Source organism: Siniperca chuatsi, linkage group LG20 (genome assembly GCF_020085105.1).
Source record: "Siniperca chuatsi isolate FFG_IHB_CAS linkage group LG20, ASM2008510v1, whole genome shotgun sequence".
Lineage (NCBI taxonomy): Eukaryota > Metazoa > Chordata > Actinopteri > Centrarchiformes > Sinipercidae > Siniperca > Siniperca chuatsi.
In genome coordinates, this window is record NC_058061.1 from 20,602,243 (window position 1) to 20,621,912 (window position 19,670).

Below are 19,670 nucleotides of genomic sequence, written 5' to 3' on the forward strand. Positions count from 1 at the left end.
CCTATTGATCTTCAAATTTGACACAATGATCATGTGACCATACGCAGAATTAAAGCTGCACTAAGTAAATCATGACCATGACAACACGGATTTGCTTTTCCTGCTCAATTAACTTTTCGTTCGGGGGCATATAGACTTTGCGCACAAGATGTAGCAGTTAAGCGCTAAATACAAAATCTTTGGTATTTTGACTCAAAGGACAGTTAACTGATGACACTGACACTGTCTTAAAGTTTAAAGCTGCCTAGTGAAACTTAAACATACTGTACATTCAATATGTCACTGGAGCACAACTACACCTGTATCATTTACAGATATATGTGTCCTGTTGGAGCTTCGTCTGTCCTGTGTCCGTTCGGCCAGTGAGGAGACAATTGCTGTCCTGGAGGAGGTCATCATGCTCGCCTTCCAGCAGTGTGTGTACTACATCACCAAGGTGAGAGGGTGACCAAGCACACAGCTATAGCATACACAGGATTTAAATAGACGTACTATACCCTGTAAATAGATCAGCTCGTCAAGCCACACTTTTGTGGCTAAGGCAAGTGAGTAACAAACATCTGACAAACATCTACCATACCTTCGCCAACAAGCAACTTTTCTTGGCCAAAGGAGAAGAGTCAATCAGGCTTGTGTAGCGGCTCCATCTGTTCCTCTCACAGATGATTGTGATGTGTAGTTTGAGAAAGGAAAATAATCAGACGGGCTGAGAATAAAGAGCCCAGTTAGCCACTCTGACAGCTTTCTAATAGACCGGCCAGCCACACTGCCAGACCACACTGGGGCCATTATGACATGGGAGAGAGACAGGACACCAAGGGCCTTTGTGTGTGTGTGTGTGTGTGTGTGTTTTGGGGGAGGATGAAGGAATGAAGCCAGGGATCTCCAAGTGCTGCCAAGGAAGCTTTACATTGCAGCCTATAATATTTCAAATGAAGCACAAGACCGGGAACAGTTGCTTCTCTACCAGTAAAAGCTGCACAAGGCAAGATCTTAAAGTTGCACTAATCAGTATTTTCATTTTTCCTGTAACAGTGGATCAAAGGATTACGTAGAATGTGAGAGGGGTCGCTCCTACTGTTAAACCCGGAGAAAGATCAACTCTGCCGTCCCATTGTTTTGTTTTATGACCCACAACATTACTGGTTAGATTCAGTCTCACCGCTCTCATCACCTTCTTTTCCAGACGTAGCAGGCAGCTGTTTTTAGCGAAAAAGCTCTGCAGCAAAAAGACAAAGTTAGCGACTAGCTGGTGAACATAGTGGAGCATTTAGCAGCTAAAGAGCCAGATATTTCCCTCAGGAGTTCGTGGAGCCAAGACAGAGCTTGTTGCGTGGCCAGAAACACGACTCCAAAAAAATGCTAACGTTGCTAATGTCTGCTCGCTGTGTAATTAGGCAATTGATTGCTAACATGTTAGCCAGAACAACTAATATGTCAAAATTTCTGTACAAGTTGTTCTACTGCCCCCAAGTGGCCCAAAAATAGATAACAAATTAACACTGCTTTAACTTAATTACAATAATTTGGACACTGCAGATGTAACCTATTTGCTGAAATGAATTTTCAGTAGGGTACAGTCACTTACAATAATTATTCTAGGTTAATAAGAAGTGATGAATCAAAAATCCTTTGATCAAAACTCTCCTAAACACCAGTGAACATTCCTCTGTCCCTGCATTACCTCATCAACCCCCCCTAATAAGAAAAATAATGGAGAGGTTTACTGACACCACAGGATATCTGGGTAATGAAGTCCTCTAAACTTTTCGCATGTTGCCAATTAAGGCTCCCTGTCTGTAAAGGTAAACAGCATGGCTTTAAATGCTGTATTTGATAGTGTGAAGTTTGTATCAAGGTATATTCTCACACAGTGTCACTTGGAAAAAGAGAAAATGGTATTTCATTGTAACCACAGTATTCAGTTGTAGTTTCACAGAAGCACCACACCCATTATATGGAAAGTTTCAGACAAACGTCCAGTCGAGATGTGTGGGTGTGGATAAAAACACCATCCAAAAAAAATACTAACAAGGAGATTGGCCTATTTACGTTCATACAATGACATCTAACTTTTTTGAACATTTCTTCCTCTGCCAGTAGCTTTACTAGGAATCATAGCTGATAGCTGAGCTGCATGTCCACTCAGACTCTCTCCTGCACAGCCCCTCCAATGCAAGCCAGCGAGGCCCAAAGTAAAAGGAAGCCATGTCAAGTACTGAGCCACATCAGAGATTGCATTAGCACACCGCTGGTCTCACAGGCTGTTAGCTGCAGCCACACCAAGGTCTCACATGTCCTGCCAATTGGAAATCAGTTGCACATTGTGTCTGATGCGCCAAGTTCGAGGCATCGTCTACGTCAGTATCCCTACAGGAAGGAAGTCAGTGATATGACATTGTATCTCTAAAGAGGAAACTATAGGAATTAGTCCATAGTCCTGCAAGTTTTAGACAGCATTTTTTTGCTCAGTGCAGGAGGATGTGGTTATCTAACTACCTGCCTCAGACAGCATTTATTTCTCTCAGCAAGTCTGCCTGATGAACCAAATGACTTCCAGATGTGGTTTGTCAGTAAATCCATAAATAATCCATAAATATAATACAGTGTGTTCACGGAGTTTTAACTTGCAGGATATAATTAAAATTTTATGTTCAACTGACACGTTGCATTATAGTCTGAATTCCCCTGTCCTGACAACTTTTGAGTTCACAGATTTGCTCCCAGGGAGACATGGGTTGGGTACCAGGTTCGGTACAATAGAAATGTTAAATGATGCAACTGTGGAATCTCTTGATTAAAATTGCAGAGGATAGAATAAATAAGAAGGTGTTTATGTGGAGTTGGCTAAATCACACATTTCTCTGTGGGCTAAAGAGTTCTATTCAATCTATGAGGAAGCTGATATGCTGTATATGTACAGGAATAATTTGTCTTGTAATATTAACCCCATTAAAAGCTTACTTTTAATGGGGGTTAATTTAAGTTTCCAGAAAATGACTTGAAAATATCTTGTCAAAACCAAACGTCTGGCCCTGAATCATATGTTACATCTCATTTATCTAGAAGCCAATGATCTCTAGTTGCACATTAGAGAACTGGTATTCTTCCTCTGGCTATCAAAGAAACCAGACTGTGTGAGCTGTGTGATTTGGAAGAAATGGAGTGTAAGTCCCATTTTCTTTTTTTGTACATATAATGATAATTTAAGAGTCAATTTTCCATGAAATGGCTGAACAAAACCAAAATGCAAAATTCTGGTGTGCAGATGATCAACAATTGGAATGGCTGTTTAACTGATGTGTTTAAATTTGAAAATTTTGTCTCAAAAGCCTGGAAAAGAAGGCAAGATAGATTATTTAACCAGCATTTATTCTGATTCCACAGCACATGTTTTGACAGCAATTTATGAAGTTTGTCAATGACATAACGGTATGAAAAATGTTTGATTTTCTTTTTTTGTTTTTTACTGTTTGTAGTATTGTTTGAAAATGTATAAACAGAAATCTGGATCTGGATCTGGCTTATATAAATTTGTCATGTCTTGTAAGCCCATGTGAGCTGGGCATAGCTGTATGCAGGACACAATAATAACAGCCATGCTAGCAGCTCTGTGAGGCTGTACTTAGGCATAGCAGTGCTTTGAGCTAAATGCTAACGTCAGCATGCTAACGTGCTTACAATGACACTGCTAACATGCTGAACATTAAGTATAATGTTTACCATGTTCACCATCTTAGTTGAGTGTGTTAGCATGCTAACATTTGCTAATTAGCAGTAAACACAAATGGGAATGTCATTAGTTTTCATTAACCAAAGTATTGGACAAAATTAATTTTTTGACCTGATGATGGCATTAGAGGAAAAGTCACCAAAACGTTAGCATTAATCCTGTTAGCATTAATCCTGTGGGGACCATGAATGTGTGTTCCACATTTCATGGCAATCACCATCCAATAGGCATTGAGTTATTTCAGTCTAGAAGTGATGGACTGACATAGCCACACCCATAGACTGTATTAATGACAGTACTGGTGATCATGGATATCTAGCTGTTTTCCTATTGTTCAGTCATTTTAGTGTAGATGGAGATACAAAAATGCTAGTTTGGACATGCACAACGCTTTCACACGTAATAAGCGTTTTCAGATTTAGCCGGCCTTGTGTGGACATAGTCTCAAGTTTTGTCCTGGTCTTGCCAGTTTTACCCACCCCAACCACAGCCTGTTCACCCTGCTGCTGTCTGACAAGCGATACAGAAGTATCCTCTGTCGTGCCACCAGACTACAGAGCAGCTTCTTTCCTCAGGCTGTGAGACTCCTCAATTCATCCTCTGCACTCCACCATAAATAATAGTTTTCTGTGTGTGTGTGTGTAGCATGAAGGGACTACAGCTTGTTGTACAACCCTATGATGTATAATGATAAATAAATGAACCTTGAACCTTGGACGTTAATCCAGGCATGTCATGTCATCCATCATGACTGTCACTTCACAGCAAGCTCGCAGCCACATCTTTCCTGGACTGACAGACCAGAATTTGTGAGGAATCTGGTCAAGTCAAGCCGAGGAGTATCCTGGCTAAGGCCTAATGATTTACTCTAGTATCTATCCTGTCCCTTAACTAGTGCAGTGAGTTGACATAATGATTCATGTCAGTGCTTACTGCAGTGTAGCCAGTCTGACTAAGGGTTATATTTGTGCAGGGGAGATTTGAATGTACCAGGGCGTAAACAAGGCAGACAAGAGAAGACTGAGCTGAACTTTTTTTTTTCTAGCTCACCTTTCTCTTTTACCTCCCATCCAACAAGACAGGAAGTGACACTAACCCTACTATGTTGAGAGCAAAATCAAATCTAAATCCAAACAGAAGTGGTAATATTTTCTTAAATCTCTGTTTATTTTGGGGTATTTCATGCTTGTCGATCCGATGTGAGGGTAATTGCTGCGGTATGGAAAACAAAAGGCGCCACTGGTGAGCAGCTATTCCAACTGAAGAAATGTAATGATGAATACAGACGCACTTTAACAGGCTTGTGGGCAGACTGTGTGTTTACTTGTCCATCACAATGCATGCACAAATAAGAAGACAACTCAGAATACACACTTTATTTTTTGACTCTGGAATAATACGTGCCATGGATGCATGTGGTAATCCCAGAATGAATGAATCCTTTCTGGCTTGGCTCCGCTGAGCGACATTTTCCAACCAGAAACACTGCAAGATTACTTGGCTTAATGTTCACCCATTTCCATTGTCTCATGTGTGATGGGAGCCGTGGCTGTTACGTTCTCCTGTTCATGTTCAGCCTGCCCTGGCTGCGGGGCCTTACAGTAAATGTAAAATGATCTGCTCAGGGTGAATTCCTTCAGAACTCTTCACTCAGCAGCCCTGTTGCAGCGCCATGCCAAGCCCACATGAGCCATATTCAGCTTTTTAGGAATGTGGATCTACGGCTGGCGCTGGCCTCCGAAGCTTGGTGGGTGTAAGAGTGAGATTGGAGGGGAAGGGGGATGTCTGTGTACAATTAGCCCGAACAAAGCTATCGTTGTCCAGGCTCGCTCTGAAGAGCAGCAAGGACCTTTGGCTGAAAAGGCGGAAATGTTCTCTGTCTCTCTTAGTTCTGCTGATTTCTTTGTCTATTATATCAGCTATGTTGCAGTGTGAGAGACACAGAGAGACAGGCATGCAGAGGCAATGCGGGTGGTCTGAAAGTCAGGGTTAGAGGTTTACATGTTTTAGTGTATCCCGGTGATCAGAACATCCACCACGCAACGTTAACTTTTCCAACCTCAAATTGACCCACAGGAATTGTCAACAACTTCCAGTTCCACATGGATGAGTGAGTCACTCTCATGCTGAGCTGCGTTCCCTTTATTCAACCGATTCTGTCTTATCAGGCCCTCTACCCCATCCTGCCGGGCCTATTGGACTGCAACCCTTTCAGGGAGAGTGCTGAGCTGCAGGTGATTGGCGAGAGTGCTCGGGTCCTGGGTGGCGGTGGACTGCAGGTCCCCGGTGAGATCCAGCACCTTGTGGTGGTTCTGACCGAGACCCGGAGACTACTGTCGGACTGTCAGCTCCACCCAGAGATTTCTTCACAGCTCATTGGCTACCTCTTCTACTTTATCAATGCATCACTCTTCAACTCACTCATGGAGAGAGGTACCAGTGCATCAGTGCAAACAGAGAGTATATTTGCTAGCTGGTATGCAGAAGAGTAGATTACAATCACTGGAGGGTAGACACTTCTAAACTCACTAACACCCACTTTTTCTGACTCATAATTCTTTAGGACTTTCAATTATTGCACATATATAATTTTAGTGGTATGTCTGGAGGTTATCATTTGTACACCTTTTTATATACCAAAACACACACACACACACGGATAGATAGATAACTTAAGAAAAGAATAAGACTGCATTTTTCTGGATTTTTCTGGATTTGTCTTACTGTCAACACATCCCATGAAAAGTCTAAATACTTTCTGACTTCCCTAACCTGATACTCAGCCCCAAGCCAAATCGTTCTTACTGAAGACATAAATCTTTAAAAAGTTCTAGTGTAAGTAATAAAACATATAGTTTCTTTTTTTTTTAAAGGCTCAGTAATTTCAAACAGCTGGAAGAATAAGTGCCATTCCTTTGTGCTTTGGATACACACACAACACTTGTTAGTAGGATTATTTTATTGTTGGTTTTGCTCTTTTCATGCGATTTGTTGACAGCAAGTATAACACATATCATTTTTGCTTTGATTGTTGTTTGCTTTGGCAGTTGTACAAATTACGGGTACTTATGTAGCTGTCAAATCCGCATTACCTATTTTTCATACAAAGGCAGATGGCAGATTTCAATGTATATGGATGGTATACAAAGTAAATGAGTATTGTTGCTGTAGACCTGAAAGCTGATAAACCCAAGTAAATGAACAAAGAACTGATTTTAAAGATGACTGTCTCCTGGTGTGCACACAGGCTCTGAGCCAGGTTTCTACCAGTGGTCCAGAGGTGTACGCATGCGGGCCAATCTTGACTTGCTCCTGGACTGGGCCCACGCAGCTGGACTGGGAGAACTGGCCTTGGAGCACACACACACTCTCTCGTCAGCTATCAATCTGCTGGCTACACCTAGAAAGAATTTACTGCAGGTAAAAAACACACACATTACACATTCAGCAGAGCTGGGTTTATCCAACTATAAATAATCTTCAGAGACATAACAGGCTGAGGATTTAGTGATGTGATTTCTGCAGAGTTGATGAAAAAGTATATTGTATGTGTGTGTGTAAATTGTACAGTTTTATATTACGTATTATATAAAATATGTATATAAAATGAACCAGTTAACAGCCATTAAGTATTTCTGTATAACATTAAATATCTATTACCAAATACATGTATACAAATTTAAATATTGTATATACTGCATGTATATAAATAAAGAAATACAGTTTTTGAAATTGCGCAACTTAAAATTGAGTAATGAAAATTTCAAATAGCAATTCAGGCCACAGAAATTCAGAATGGTTTTAAAAGTAAAATAATTCGTAGTAGTAATTACATTCCACAATTAGGCATTCTGTTGCTCATGAGACTCAAAATCATCTTTATGGCCATTATTTGCTTCCATATTTGTCCCCTTAAAAGGTTCTGAACAACCACTGTATCAAATGATTTTCCTACCTACAGGTATGACCGTCAACTACACTGATACAAATGTTCAAAGGGTCACAACCATAGACTGTATATATAAATCTCTAATATCTTTATATACGGTCTTTGGTCACGTAAATGAAAAGTGAATAATACATTTATTTATTTAAAAGTTTGTAGAAAATAATACATATATTTACAGAAATATAGTACTAAATAATACATTATTTACAAAAAACAGTAGAAAATAATACATTACAAACAACAATACAAAAGAATTAGTTGAAAATAATACATTTAGAAAATAGTAGTAATAATATTAATAAATAGTAGGGAAGAACAGCGTTTCTTTCACATAATAAAAGCTTCATTCAACAAATACATGGCACATTTATTTTCTTTGTTTTTGTCTTTTTTAATGCAAAGATTCTTATAGCTGAAAACTAGTGAGCTGAACAGTTGATCCATGTGTGTGTGTGTGTGTGCGCGCGCACATCTAGACATCTTGGGTGTCCTTGCGGTTTGACTACCCTGCCCTGAGTCCGGCCCAGCTGAACCACCTGCTGAGTCTTTACAGCCCAGCGTCTCCCTGCAGACACACCTGGACTCCTTCTGTTCATGACCAGGCGGCGGCATACAAAACCGGTGAGAGGTCAACATACTGGTCAACTATTATTCCTGCCTCAATTCACAATACCATTTATGAATATCATATACATTTTCTTTAATTTTATTTTAATGCAATGTGGCCCTTGCTTCCTCAGCTGACATCCTGGAGAGTTTTGACACCCACCATCCTCTGGTGCTGCCAGATGGGGGTTACCACTTCCAACTGAGAACGGAGGTAACAGAGTCGGCTCTGAGGGAACAGGTGGACAAACTCAAAGAGTTCATTTCCACTCTTTCTGACTCACAGGTCACAGCTACTGGGGAGCAAAAGGTACAAAAAATGCCTTCTGATTTATGATACATGAAATAGGTATACAGAACAATATATATAATACTGAAAAAAGTTGGGACATAACGATTAATGCAGGATTTATTCTTGGCTGAGGCCAAGGAAACTTTGATCTAAAAAAAACTTGAAACATAAAAAATGACACTGCAAGACCTGCTTGTCCTTCCTCTTTTAAAGACCTAGCATAGGTGTAATGCTGCCACTCATCACTCCACCAGACAGCTTAAAGGGATAGTTCGGGTTTTTCGAAGTGGTTCTGTATGAGGTACTTATCCATAGTCAGGGTATGACCTACAGTAGATAGCGGATAAGCGGAACTTGTATTCCGCCTGTGACTAACTAAAACACCACACAGTATTTGTGGACAAAGAAGGCAAATTCATGCATTAAGGTTGAAATAGTCCTTTCGCATTGCTGTCTGCCATGGTGTCTTTTTGCTACTACCACTGGGGGGCAAGTGCCAGACAGTCTGAAATCCCACACATAGTGCTTTAAAGCTGCTATAATCAAAGTTGTGAAAAATCAATTAACGCAGCTTTAATCAGTGAAAAAGTTTCTAATTATTCTGGTGGCACGTTCCAGACTTTATAGCTACCAAGCTATTAGTAACACCAGTGGTTATTCCAAAAACCCTGCTCTGTTCATACAGGCTACCGAGTGGAGCTGTAGTCAACCATTGTTTTCAGGATCAATTAGTTTATTGATAATTGTTTTTGATTGCTTAATTGCTCAATCTAACAAATGCTAAACAAAACTAAAATCATCTTAAAATGACTAATCTAATTTTTGGTTTGCAAACAACTGAAAAGCATTGAATTTACAGTAATACAGTAGTAAACCAAAAGAATCCACATACTGTATGTTGGGCTGTAACCAGAAAATGTTTGGTGTTCACTTGATAAAGGATGTTTTTAAACCTCTGTCAGCTGAAAACATCAGTATAAAATAATAACAACATTTCTTTCTACTTGTGAACAATTTGTTTTCTCATAACTGCTGAAGCTATGAAAGTGAGACAGATACATTGTGTGTTTTTATGATGAACATTGTCACATTTTTTTGACTGAAAATTGTTGATGCTTAATATCCCGCAGTCCACAGTCCAAGTCCAAGTTTTAATGTCCTTACTTAATAATTTGGCATGCAATCAACTCATGCAAAGTTTACTGCCAGGGGACATTTGTCGTTGAATTCGCATGTAGTGTTTCTGAGCAGAAAACCACTGCTGCCTGGAGCGTTTCTTGTGCTGATTTGACAAAAGCAGCTGTAACAACGAGCCATTCAGTTCAGCTTCACTGATGCTAGTTTGTAGCCGATCCTGTAGTGCTAATTATCATTTCTAGCGAATAGTACTCAGACATTACCTGTAATCGCTCAGTCACAGGCTCTTTATGCTTTCAATTCAATTCAATTTTATTTATATGGTGCCATTTCATAACAGAAGTTATCTCATTGCACTTTTCCTATAGAGCAGGTCTAGACCGTACTCTTTATAATATTATTTACAGAGACCCAACAAACCCCACCATGAGCAAGCACTTGGCGACAGTGGCAAGGAAAAACTTCCTTTTAAGAGGCAGAAACCTCGAGCAGAACCAGATTTAATGGTGGGCGGCCATCCGCCGCTGCCGTGTTAGGTTTTGAGAGAGGGCTTTGCACTGTAACACTGCTGCTGAGCAAGTCACAAAGCTCCTAACATTTGCTCTCAAGAAAAACTGGATGCTAGTGCTGTTTTGTTTTCATTTTTGTTGTTGTCGATTTGGATTTGAAAGGTCACTGCTTTTGGCCAAGAAATAGTCCTGCACATAACCTCCCTGTAAAACCACAACGTGTCGTTTTTAAACTTCGGTTTTTCTACAGATTAAACAAACGAGATATCGCGAACTGGAGATTAGGGTGAGTTATGCTAGTAGCAGCTAATGTAGCCTCGAGCCTCTAGCCTCAAGCAGAGTTGTGGAGCGGGCTACAGAGGTCTGGTTAGCTCACTTCTTTCTAACTCCACACCCCCAGATTTTGTTCATTTTCTAACTTGTAGTCTTCAGACTCAACCGACACTGACTCAAGTGACATCACTTAGGGCATTTATCCGACTTCACGCAGCTCCCTCTGGAGCCACAAAAGGCTTTATACAACTTTTTTCACATATGCAGTAGTACTCCCCAAAACTGATGTGTAAAATTGGTAGCGTTCCCCAAGGGTGGTTTTCTAATTTATCTTAATTGTTTTAATGCTATTTGTCATTCAGGATGGAGCCATTCAAATGGAGACTAAACTGACTAAGATGGATATCCTTCCAAAAGCCAGTCCGGAAACCTTGGATACATTGCCAGTTCAGATGGTCTTATCTCAGGCTACTTTCCATGACCGCCTGTCCCCTTCTACTACCTCTGGTGCCTTACCTCCATCACCCCCATCACCACCCTCTCCTTCCTTCACCCAGTACATGCATGAGTTCAGCTCCTGTGGTGCCCTCCTTTTGTCCCAGAAGCTAAGAAATCTGGAGCTACAGACCAGAGAGACTGAGACCAATGAGACAAGGAGGTCGGCTCTGGACCCCTCCTGTCTCCTCACCCCACCCAACACCCCCCACATCATAGATCCTGTTGATTTGGTGAAGGCGTACCAGGATAAAAGAATGAAGGGTGACAGTGAGACACTTCCCTGGTCCTCTGGTGTAGATGCACATGATGAAGGTACAGTATAGAAATACTGTACATCACCATTCATGGTTTTCTTCGGTTTGTCTGCAGTAAAAGAAAACTGAACATGTCCTGTATTTTCTCCTTAGGTGGATTAGTGTTTGAATGTCTGGCTGCACTGAAAGTCGACCGTTTGAAATCAGATTGCCCCAGGATGAAAAGATTTGTTGAACTAATAGAGGAAGAGGAGGAGCAGGAGGAGGAAGAGGCAGATGACCATTACGATGACAATAATGACGAGGTTTTTAGCTTGGAGCTGGAGCGAGGTGAAAGAGGACTTGGTCTCGCTCTGGTTGACACAAGGGTGAGTGAAAGAGATTTATGTAGCCATTTTTATAGCTTCCTCTTGGTGCTTACGATCTGGCACCTGATCGCTAGGTTTTGAGTCCCGCCCTCACACCCTGCGGGGGGCTGTTATTGGCTGGGGGCTTCAAACCCGCTGCCCAAAAGGTTGACGCCCAGAAATGTCCCGAACACAGCAAAATAATACAGCTATAAAATACGAAATAAGTGTTAATAAATAATACAATCTAGTGGGTCATAAATGATGATTGAGAGGGATTATTTTTGTATGAGTCTATACATTGTTTTTTTTTTTTTTTAGAAAATCCTACTCATTCTGCCTTTAAACCTTAAAGAGCAACTTTACACCAGTTGTGAATCTTGCTTCTGCTGACCTTTAGTGATTTAACGTCTCCCTTGCTGCAGTGATGTAGAAGTGTACTGTTGCCTTCTGTAGAGAGCCAAAGTCATGACGTCACATCCGGGCAAGTTGAAACCTTGATTTTAGTTGATTTTAACAAAGTTAAACAACGATTAAATTTAGCATACAAAAAAAACTACAGCTCCCATGAAAAGTTACCAGTGTGGCATTGCTATTGCTCACAGGACTGCAACGTCTTGGTGAGCGATTGTTGTTGGATAAGGATAAGTAGCTAGCAAACAGGCCTAACTTATTCAAACTAAATAATTATCATGTGTTTATTGCTAACTAGCAAATGTTAGCATTCTAAAATGCTAAACAAAGATGGTGAACATTATTGTGTTTTGTTGTTTTGCTTGTTTTCCGACCATACATGCAGCAATTGGTAGTGTGATTTCAGTAAGCTATGATAATCGACTTGCAGAGATGTGAAACTTGATTTCGATAATTATGGACAGGTGGTAATACAGTTTCAAACAGGGGCCATTTTGAAAACTCTGATTATGTGAACACCGACATTGTCAGGAGCTGTGTTTTTTGAAAATGAAACCCAGAAGATAAAGAATAAGCGAACATTGGTGAATAGGTTGCAGTGTGGCAGCTGACTACAAAATCTTGGGTGTCAGTGAGTCCTTGACACTTTGACCTCATCTTCCAGGACACTTCCTTGAGGGTGAAAGGCATCTTCATCCGTGCGGTGGTCCCAGACTCTCCTGCAGCCCGGTGTGAGAAGCTGGTACCAGGAGACAGGATCCTGGCTGTCAACGGAGTCAGTCTGCTTGGACTGGACTACCACAGGTAAGAATTAGTAAAGTCCAAATCTGAGCAAACTCATATTTAAAAATCAAATTTGGATTGCAGATTAGTTTTTTTCTGTTGCACTTCTTTGTCTCTGTTTTGTCTCTGTTAGTGGAAAGGAGCTGATCCAGTCATCAGGTGACAGACTGAGGTTACTGGTGGCCAGATCTGACTGGATGGCTAAGGCTAGACAGACTGAATGCTGACAGCATTTTTCACTGCTTTTTTCAACTAAGACTGTTAATGCACCATGAGCGCACTTAAAGATGACTATAAGAGGTTGTTGAACATCCAAGTTCAGGACATGGACCTTAGTATAAGGTTAAGAAGACAAAAATGCACTATGAAATGAACTGTCCTGCTTGAATTAGTACCGGGTTTAAGCTGCTCAATGTAGTTTTGCAGCTTTTTAATTTACATTGTAATAGCATGATAGTAATTATTGATGTGTATATTTGATGTTGTCTTCCAGTGAATACAGCATTTTGAGTTTGCCTCAAACATTTAAATTTGTTTTCTGGACACCACTATTCAAAGCCTTGGTCCAGCTCATTTTAAGCAGTATATTTAAACTCCTAAGCCTGTGACTGGTATAGCAATCTGCAATCACTGCAACACTACCATTTGTCATTCGTTTGTAGAAAAATAACAAGCACCAACTAAGGTGTAATATCATTGCCATTCTTGAATTTTGTTTTTTTTTTTAATTCATCGTCTGGATAAAATGATTGGTTTGTTACATGTTGTTGATAAATGCTAGTCTGAATGAGAAATGGACCATAAAAGCATATTGTCACGATCACTTTTCATGATGTCTTATTTCCCAGGTTGGCTCATAGTCACGGAAAGTGAGTCCACCAATTTATATTTCCTTTAGGCTAGGGTTCCGATTTTATTACTATTATTTTTTTAAGCTGTTTTTATAGTAAGCTCATGTCTGTTGTGTTTCAGCAATAAATACACTTTAATCCTATTGGTGTCATTTCCATTCAGTCACACTGAAGCAATGAATTGGTTTTGACCAGAAACAACAGTTATGATATAGGATAATAACAGTGTTTCTTTAACAATGGGTCCAGACCCAAATTAACAAATCAGTATATTTATGTTATGTGCATAATACATGTTACACGGTGTGACACACTCACCTTATTTATGTAAAAATAACTGACAGCATTTTCCACTGATTGGACTGCAAAAAAAAAACATGTACAGGTCTCTGTAGGTTGTTAGGAAGGGCAGATGATTAAAAAAAGAGAAATCAGCTAGATTAATGCATTTGTGATATAACAAAAAATGCCACTTTTGGCACTGTTGTAGATTTCAGGAAGAGCTAAAAGGACATAGTGGTCAAAATATTATGCGTTAACAGTGTTTTAGCTATTAATATGCATTAGTATGGAAATTCGGTACTCATGAATGTGATACATGACTTCTGGTAAATCTATTGGTTACTGATACTAATCTCAGTATGGCCATAACGCGCATCACGGAATAACTTTCATGAAAGTATTTGCACTGAGTTTAGTTTAATCCCATACAAATTTATATTTGACATCTTTCATTTTGTCTTTGTAAACTGCATCAAAGTACTCTGCTTCTGCCACTGTTAGTTGGTTTTTCCAGTCTCCGGCAATTCCTGAAACACAACATGCAAAAAGAGGAATCAGATTACATTTGAAGGAAATGTGTGTAAAATTGTGTCCCTATTTTAAATGATGGTTTTGCCCTTTAGAAATACAGTATGTAATTTGCTACATTGTATAAAGTGTGTGTGGTAGTAGTCATTCCCAGTAAATGTCGTTTGGCTCTATAGATCACATCCAATAACAGTGGAATTTTACGTGTACTGTGCTATTTTTTTAAACGGACCTTTCCTGAGAAATTCTGACTTTGTCTGGTCCATGAATTCACAAGGAACTGCAGAGTAGTTCGACATGTTGTTCTGCTTCATGTTCTTGAACAAACATCGGTCTGCTATCTTCTCTATCACCTCATTGTCCAGAGATTTCTCCAAGAACTGAGCGATTCTGGCCACAGAGTCCTTCAGGTCCTGCACCACAGAGAAACACAGATCTCATGATTCTCACAGTGCTGCTGTGAAATCTTGTCAGGTCAGAATTGTTCGGAAAAAGCGATTTTAGTAAGTCTCACCATTATCATCTCTTCATAGGAGATGTACATTATGCGCTCTTTATCTTCAGCATTCAGCCAACTCTTCACATGGTCAAACCATGAGCCAAACATAACTAGAAGCAAAAGAAAGACACAAGTATTCCTGAATAATATATCATGAATAAATAATAACATTAATCAATTATAAAATCATTTCTTTGCATTAAACTTCATGGTCTTTGAACATCGTCCATGTTAAATCTTGTTACCAGGTGTAAGACCGTAGCCGTTTCATAAAACACAGTTCAGTTGAGGGTTCCTGTCACTTACTGTGATCTGTATTGTATTATGAATAAATACTGTATATTGCATAGGTGTAACAATGAGAACAACCTTTTCCATGAAGGAACTTGCGGAGGAACTCGCTCTGTGGGCCTGGGTTTACCAGGAAGGATGCCATCCCATAATAGTGAAAAGAAGATGTAAACACATCTTTGGGGTTCCTCATGACATAGATGACCTGCAGTGATGATATGACATCCATTAATCATACTGTGTGTGATATATAACATGACATTTCAACCTGCTCTGCTTTCATTTGCCACATAACATTTATGTGTAATGTGCTAGTTCTTGTTGACATCTCCGTGTCTGACTATACCGAGAGAGAGAGATGTTCTCTGGTATTACACGGACACAGAGGACATTTTACAAGCACTATACTATGCTATTGAAAACTGTTTCAACAGACAAATAGCTCTCGCTCACATTCACAATGCCTAATGCTTGCATGTAATGCGCAACTTAGAGAAAGCGGTGAAAACGCCTTTCGTCCATCTGTTGTGGTGCATATTTCAGCACCATGGACAGAGAGCGGAGGTCTAATCATCATTAGTCATTTGTTTAAACTGCAATGAATTACATGCTTATTTCTGGTAGGTAACCAAGGGGTGTTCAAAAATAGGCAAATTTATTGTAGTTGCAAAGTAATAAGGCCTGACCACGCAGGCTGATTTCGGTCTTCAATAACATGTTTGAATTCAATCGTTACCGGAAAAAACACAATCACGGACATCATTTGTACAGGCTGTTGGGCAAAAGGCTTCCATAACACACTGTCGAAAATGATGCACCTATCAGAGGTCATTTTCTTCTTCTTTTAAGCCTTGATACGTCCCCGACCTCGACTGCTGTTGCTGTTGCTCGGCTAGCAGTAGGCGCAGCTGTAGGCTCGGCTGTAGTGTTAGCTGCCTGGCTAGGCAGAGGAGGAGGGGACACTGGCAGCTGCTCAGGAGCAACAGCTTGCAACACATCTTTACGTTTTGTGAAAAATCTATCAATTGATATTTGTTTTCGTTTCATCTCTCGTTCGATGCTCGTTAAATACAAACTAGCTAGCATCTGATTTCTCTTCCTGCCCCGAATCATTCTGATGTTGATAAGTTTAGCTACGTAATACGTAACAAGGTCACAAACAAACACACGCACACACATTGCAAACACTCAAAATGTGCAATATTAATAGGCTACTATGTAGCTTTTTGTTTACCCAGGTAAGATTTGATGAGCACAAATGAAACATTTTAAGGCAATACAAGTGAAATTAGTTTCTTATAAAAACCCTGATTCCAAGGTATGGCAGCTGCCACGCCCTGACGCCTGTGTTCCACAGTCAGTAAACCAGTTCATGGACCAAACTATGCTACGCTCCCAGTTGTGTCCTCGCTTGGTTTATTTTGTGTACCCAGCTTTAACGTCTGCGTCTGGCTTGAAGTCTATGCTGAAAAATAGCGATACCACGAAGCGTCCTTCGGTTTGTCTTCATTTGACTGAGAGAGAGAGAGAGAGAGAGAGAGAGAGAGAGAGAGAGAGAGAGAGAGAGCTGTGGTCGAGCGACATAGCGAATGAATAAGGAGAGGGAGCGCCATAAGGAGAAAGCCAGTGAATCAGAAATAAAACGTTATTCACAGCGGTAATGTTCTAAAGCACAAATAAACACGCCTGCACTGCCACGTTGTCGTCATGACGCGGCAATTACTTTGTGATATTGAAGAAAAACAAACCATGCATCGGCTAAAAATATTAATGTTGACGCATTTTCAGCATCAACGTCATCTTTTACATCGACTTCTTGACAGTGCCACTTTATGATTACTGTTGCTATCAGTAACACAAAAGCTGTTACTACTCTCACTAAGGCCTCATTTCCACTGCATGGTAGACAGTGGACTAGACTCGCTTTTTTGTCAATTTTGTTTTCCACTGCAGATAGTACCCCCTCGACGTAGGAGGGATTCTTAGCTGATCGTCATAGCGACGCCGCGTGAAACTGCCATGAAATCATCTTTACAAACACAGGAACAATGGAGGATATCGAAGGGATGGTGTTCCAATTTTAACCAAACAGAGGAATGTCTGCACTTTGTCAATTAACCACAGCGTGGTTTTGCGGGCGGCCATTTCTTAAAATCTGGATCGAGTGAATAAAAAAAATTTGCGGTCGCTTTTGATGGTAGCTTGGCTATTTAACAATGCGGGTTGTGGAGGATGTCCCATGTCGCGCAAGTGACGATTCTAGTGGCGATTCTCTCTAACCAATCAGTGGTCCGCAGTGTTTTAACTCCGCCTTTTAGTAACGGCTCAGCTCACTTGGAACCTCGACCGAGGTGATACCAAATAAAGTACCAGGTACACCATAACAACCACCAAAACATCATAGCAACCACATGGTACCGACTTAGCAACCACCTGGAACATCATAGTAACTACTTATAGATATTCCAAGCACCCAAGTTTGTGTGACTGGATTCCATCTTTCCTCACCTGTAAAGCCCTCTAACCTCAAACCTCCAAGGTGTCTGTTGTATTTAACTACATCACAGGAGTTAAAACTTATATACTGCCACTTTGAATGCTTTAATGATCCATGACACAAACTAAATGGCAGATTTACCTTTGGCTTTCGTTCAAAGAAGGATGGTGGCATCATGTTGTATTGGAAGTGTGTAGAAAACATGCGTGGAGATGGCCTCTGTTCAAGGTTAAGGACAGAGGCCCGGTTCTCCTCCAGCCAGGGAACACGGTCCCAGTTAGGGATAGTCTCAACAGAAGCTGGATCTCCTCCACTCATGATCAGAGGGACAATCTCCTGCAGCCAAGTCGTACCTTAACCAAGGACACAAGAGGTTTTCTGAAATGTATAGTTACATTAAGGTCTAATGCACATTTTTCCTATTTATCTTTTGATTTAGCTCTTATTTCGGCCCTCCAAAATGAGAGCTACTAAAGTGTCATTGTACAATAACCTCTATGGAATGGAATGAATTGTACACTTCATGAGGAGTATACAGCAAACCATGTTTTAAAAAAAACGAGGAGGAGGGCGATTGAGGGCAACTTTTTCCCGCTTTTTCTTGGGTTCACATCCAGTTTTCCAGTTTCCAAGTTTCATACTGCCCTCTTCTGTCATTCTCTTCTTGAGCCATGCAAAAGTTGTTCTAACCCTTAATGCTACTGGTCCACTCCATGTCCTTGTTTTTTTTTTTAATTCCACTTTAAACTGCCCTTAAGGCAAACTAACATGGAATTTTTGATTTTAACAATTAAGCTTTGTGTCATTCATGATCTGATAATGAATCCCTAGTTAAAACTCAGTAGCTCTTTGTCAGTTGGCTAGGATGATGTTGTACCTGAGGGGACAAAAATAGCAACAAATATGGATATGATACTTAAGTAATTACTAGTTCTGTGTCATTTCACATTTAATTGAGGGACTATCAGATACTATCGATCTTGATGATGTTTACTCAAATACCTTTTCATATACAGGATGTGATATAGAGTAGTTATTTGTAAACTATTTGTATAGTAAAGTTAAAGTATAGTACAACAGTTTTCTACTGAGACACTGGTATTTGGTAGAAAATCTCTATGGAGTACAACACATTTGGTGGAAATGAACGTCAGTGCCTGGGGGGGGGGGGATCAGAGAGGCAGCAGAATATTAAACCTGCCAGCTACTCTTTTCACTTGCTGTATCTGACTGTGTGAGGTGTGCCAGAGGATTGCGTAACGAGTAGTTGGCTAATCACAGTTCAAGTAGAGCGAACGGCCTCACAAAATAGTGCACTTGACATTTTACATTTTACTTCAGACATGTTACCACCAAAAACTTTCTTGTCTTTAGGGAAAACAGAGGGAGTAGTCTTATTCAAGCTTCAAGCTGTCATACTGTGAACTGGTGGGTGCATTGACAGATCGCCTGTGCTTGGCTTTCTATTTAACGTCCTCTTTTCTTTTTTTTTTCTATTACATTGCCTAAATGTGAGGAATTCCACTTCTGAGTCGTCGTAGTCCTACTTTGTTTAAAACCATCTATTCTACGCGGCACAACGATTAGGAGCCAGTCTGAAACCGGACTAAAATGCCTTTAACATCAAGAATGTGTGAGACACCTTCGTATTCAAGACATGTTTAATACTGGCGCGCACACTGAACCAGTAACAGTGACAGCTCACCTGACTTGGGATACGTTACAATGACAATATCATCTGGGCGAAAAGTAAACTCCTCGTAGTATTTCAGGCTCTGCGGAGGGTGCAGACAGACAGGCAGATAGACCCCCTTGTACAGCGTGTACAGCTCTGCCTCAGTCATAGTTCAGAAACATATGCCTCCTACCGAACTGTCGGACCTTTACTACTACTGCTTCTCTTCCTGAATCCTCTCGTCTCTTCCGG

At 40.4% G+C, this 19,670-nt stretch overlaps 2 protein-coding genes across 4 annotated transcripts in view; one reads left to right on the forward strand and one right to left on the reverse strand.

The window, feature by feature from the left end:
* si:ch211-176g6.2 (ras-associating and dilute domain-containing protein) overlaps positions 1-13,615 on the forward strand; it is a 28,375-nt gene extending 14,760 nt beyond the window's left edge. For all 3 annotated transcript variants that reach the window (XM_044179024.1, XM_044179025.1, XM_044179026.1), the window contains 9 exons: positions 315-436; positions 5,902-6,166; positions 6,981-7,153; positions 8,159-8,303; positions 8,423-8,598; positions 10,862-11,309; positions 11,405-11,619; positions 12,677-12,816; positions 12,929-13,615. In XM_044179024.1, the coding sequence (XP_044034959.1) occupies positions 315-436; positions 5,902-6,166; positions 6,981-7,153; positions 8,159-8,303; positions 8,423-8,598; positions 10,862-11,309; positions 11,405-11,619; positions 12,677-12,816; positions 12,929-13,022 (1,778 nt within the window). In that variant the 3' untranslated portion in view covers positions 13,023-13,615. The remainder of the gene's footprint in view (positions 1-314; positions 437-5,901; positions 6,167-6,980; positions 7,154-8,158; positions 8,304-8,422; positions 8,599-10,861; positions 11,310-11,404; positions 11,620-12,676; positions 12,817-12,928) is intronic.
* Positions 13,616-13,897: 282 nt separating this feature from the next.
* sult2st2 (sulfotransferase family 2, cytosolic sulfotransferase 2) lies at positions 13,898-19,670 on the reverse strand. Its single transcript, XM_044179028.1, has 6 exons — positions 19,449-19,670; positions 17,885-18,096; positions 15,325-15,451; positions 14,971-15,065; positions 14,689-14,869; positions 13,898-14,455 (listed from the first exon to the last, which is right to left on the reverse strand). The coding sequence occupies exons 1-6, from the start codon at positions 19,585-19,587 to the stop codon at positions 14,346-14,348; spliced, it is 864 nt and encodes a 287-aa protein (XP_044034963.1). The 5' UTR covers positions 19,588-19,670; the 3' UTR covers positions 13,898-14,345.

Excerpts from the sequence above, each read along its gene's own strand:
- sult2st2 (XM_044179028.1), bottom strand. The coding sequence starts at position 19,587 with ATGACTGAGGCAGAGCTGTACACGCTGTACAAGGGGGTCTATCTGCCT. Across the intron at positions 14,870-14,970 it reads CCTATGAAGAGATGATAATG|GACCTGAAGGACTCTGTGGC; the intron begins GTGAGACTTACT and ends TCTGTGGTGCAG. Across the intron at positions 14,456-14,688 it reads GTCAGAATTTCTCAGGAAAG|GAATTGCCGGAGACTGGAAA; the intron begins GTCCGTTTAAAA and ends GTTGTGTTTCAG.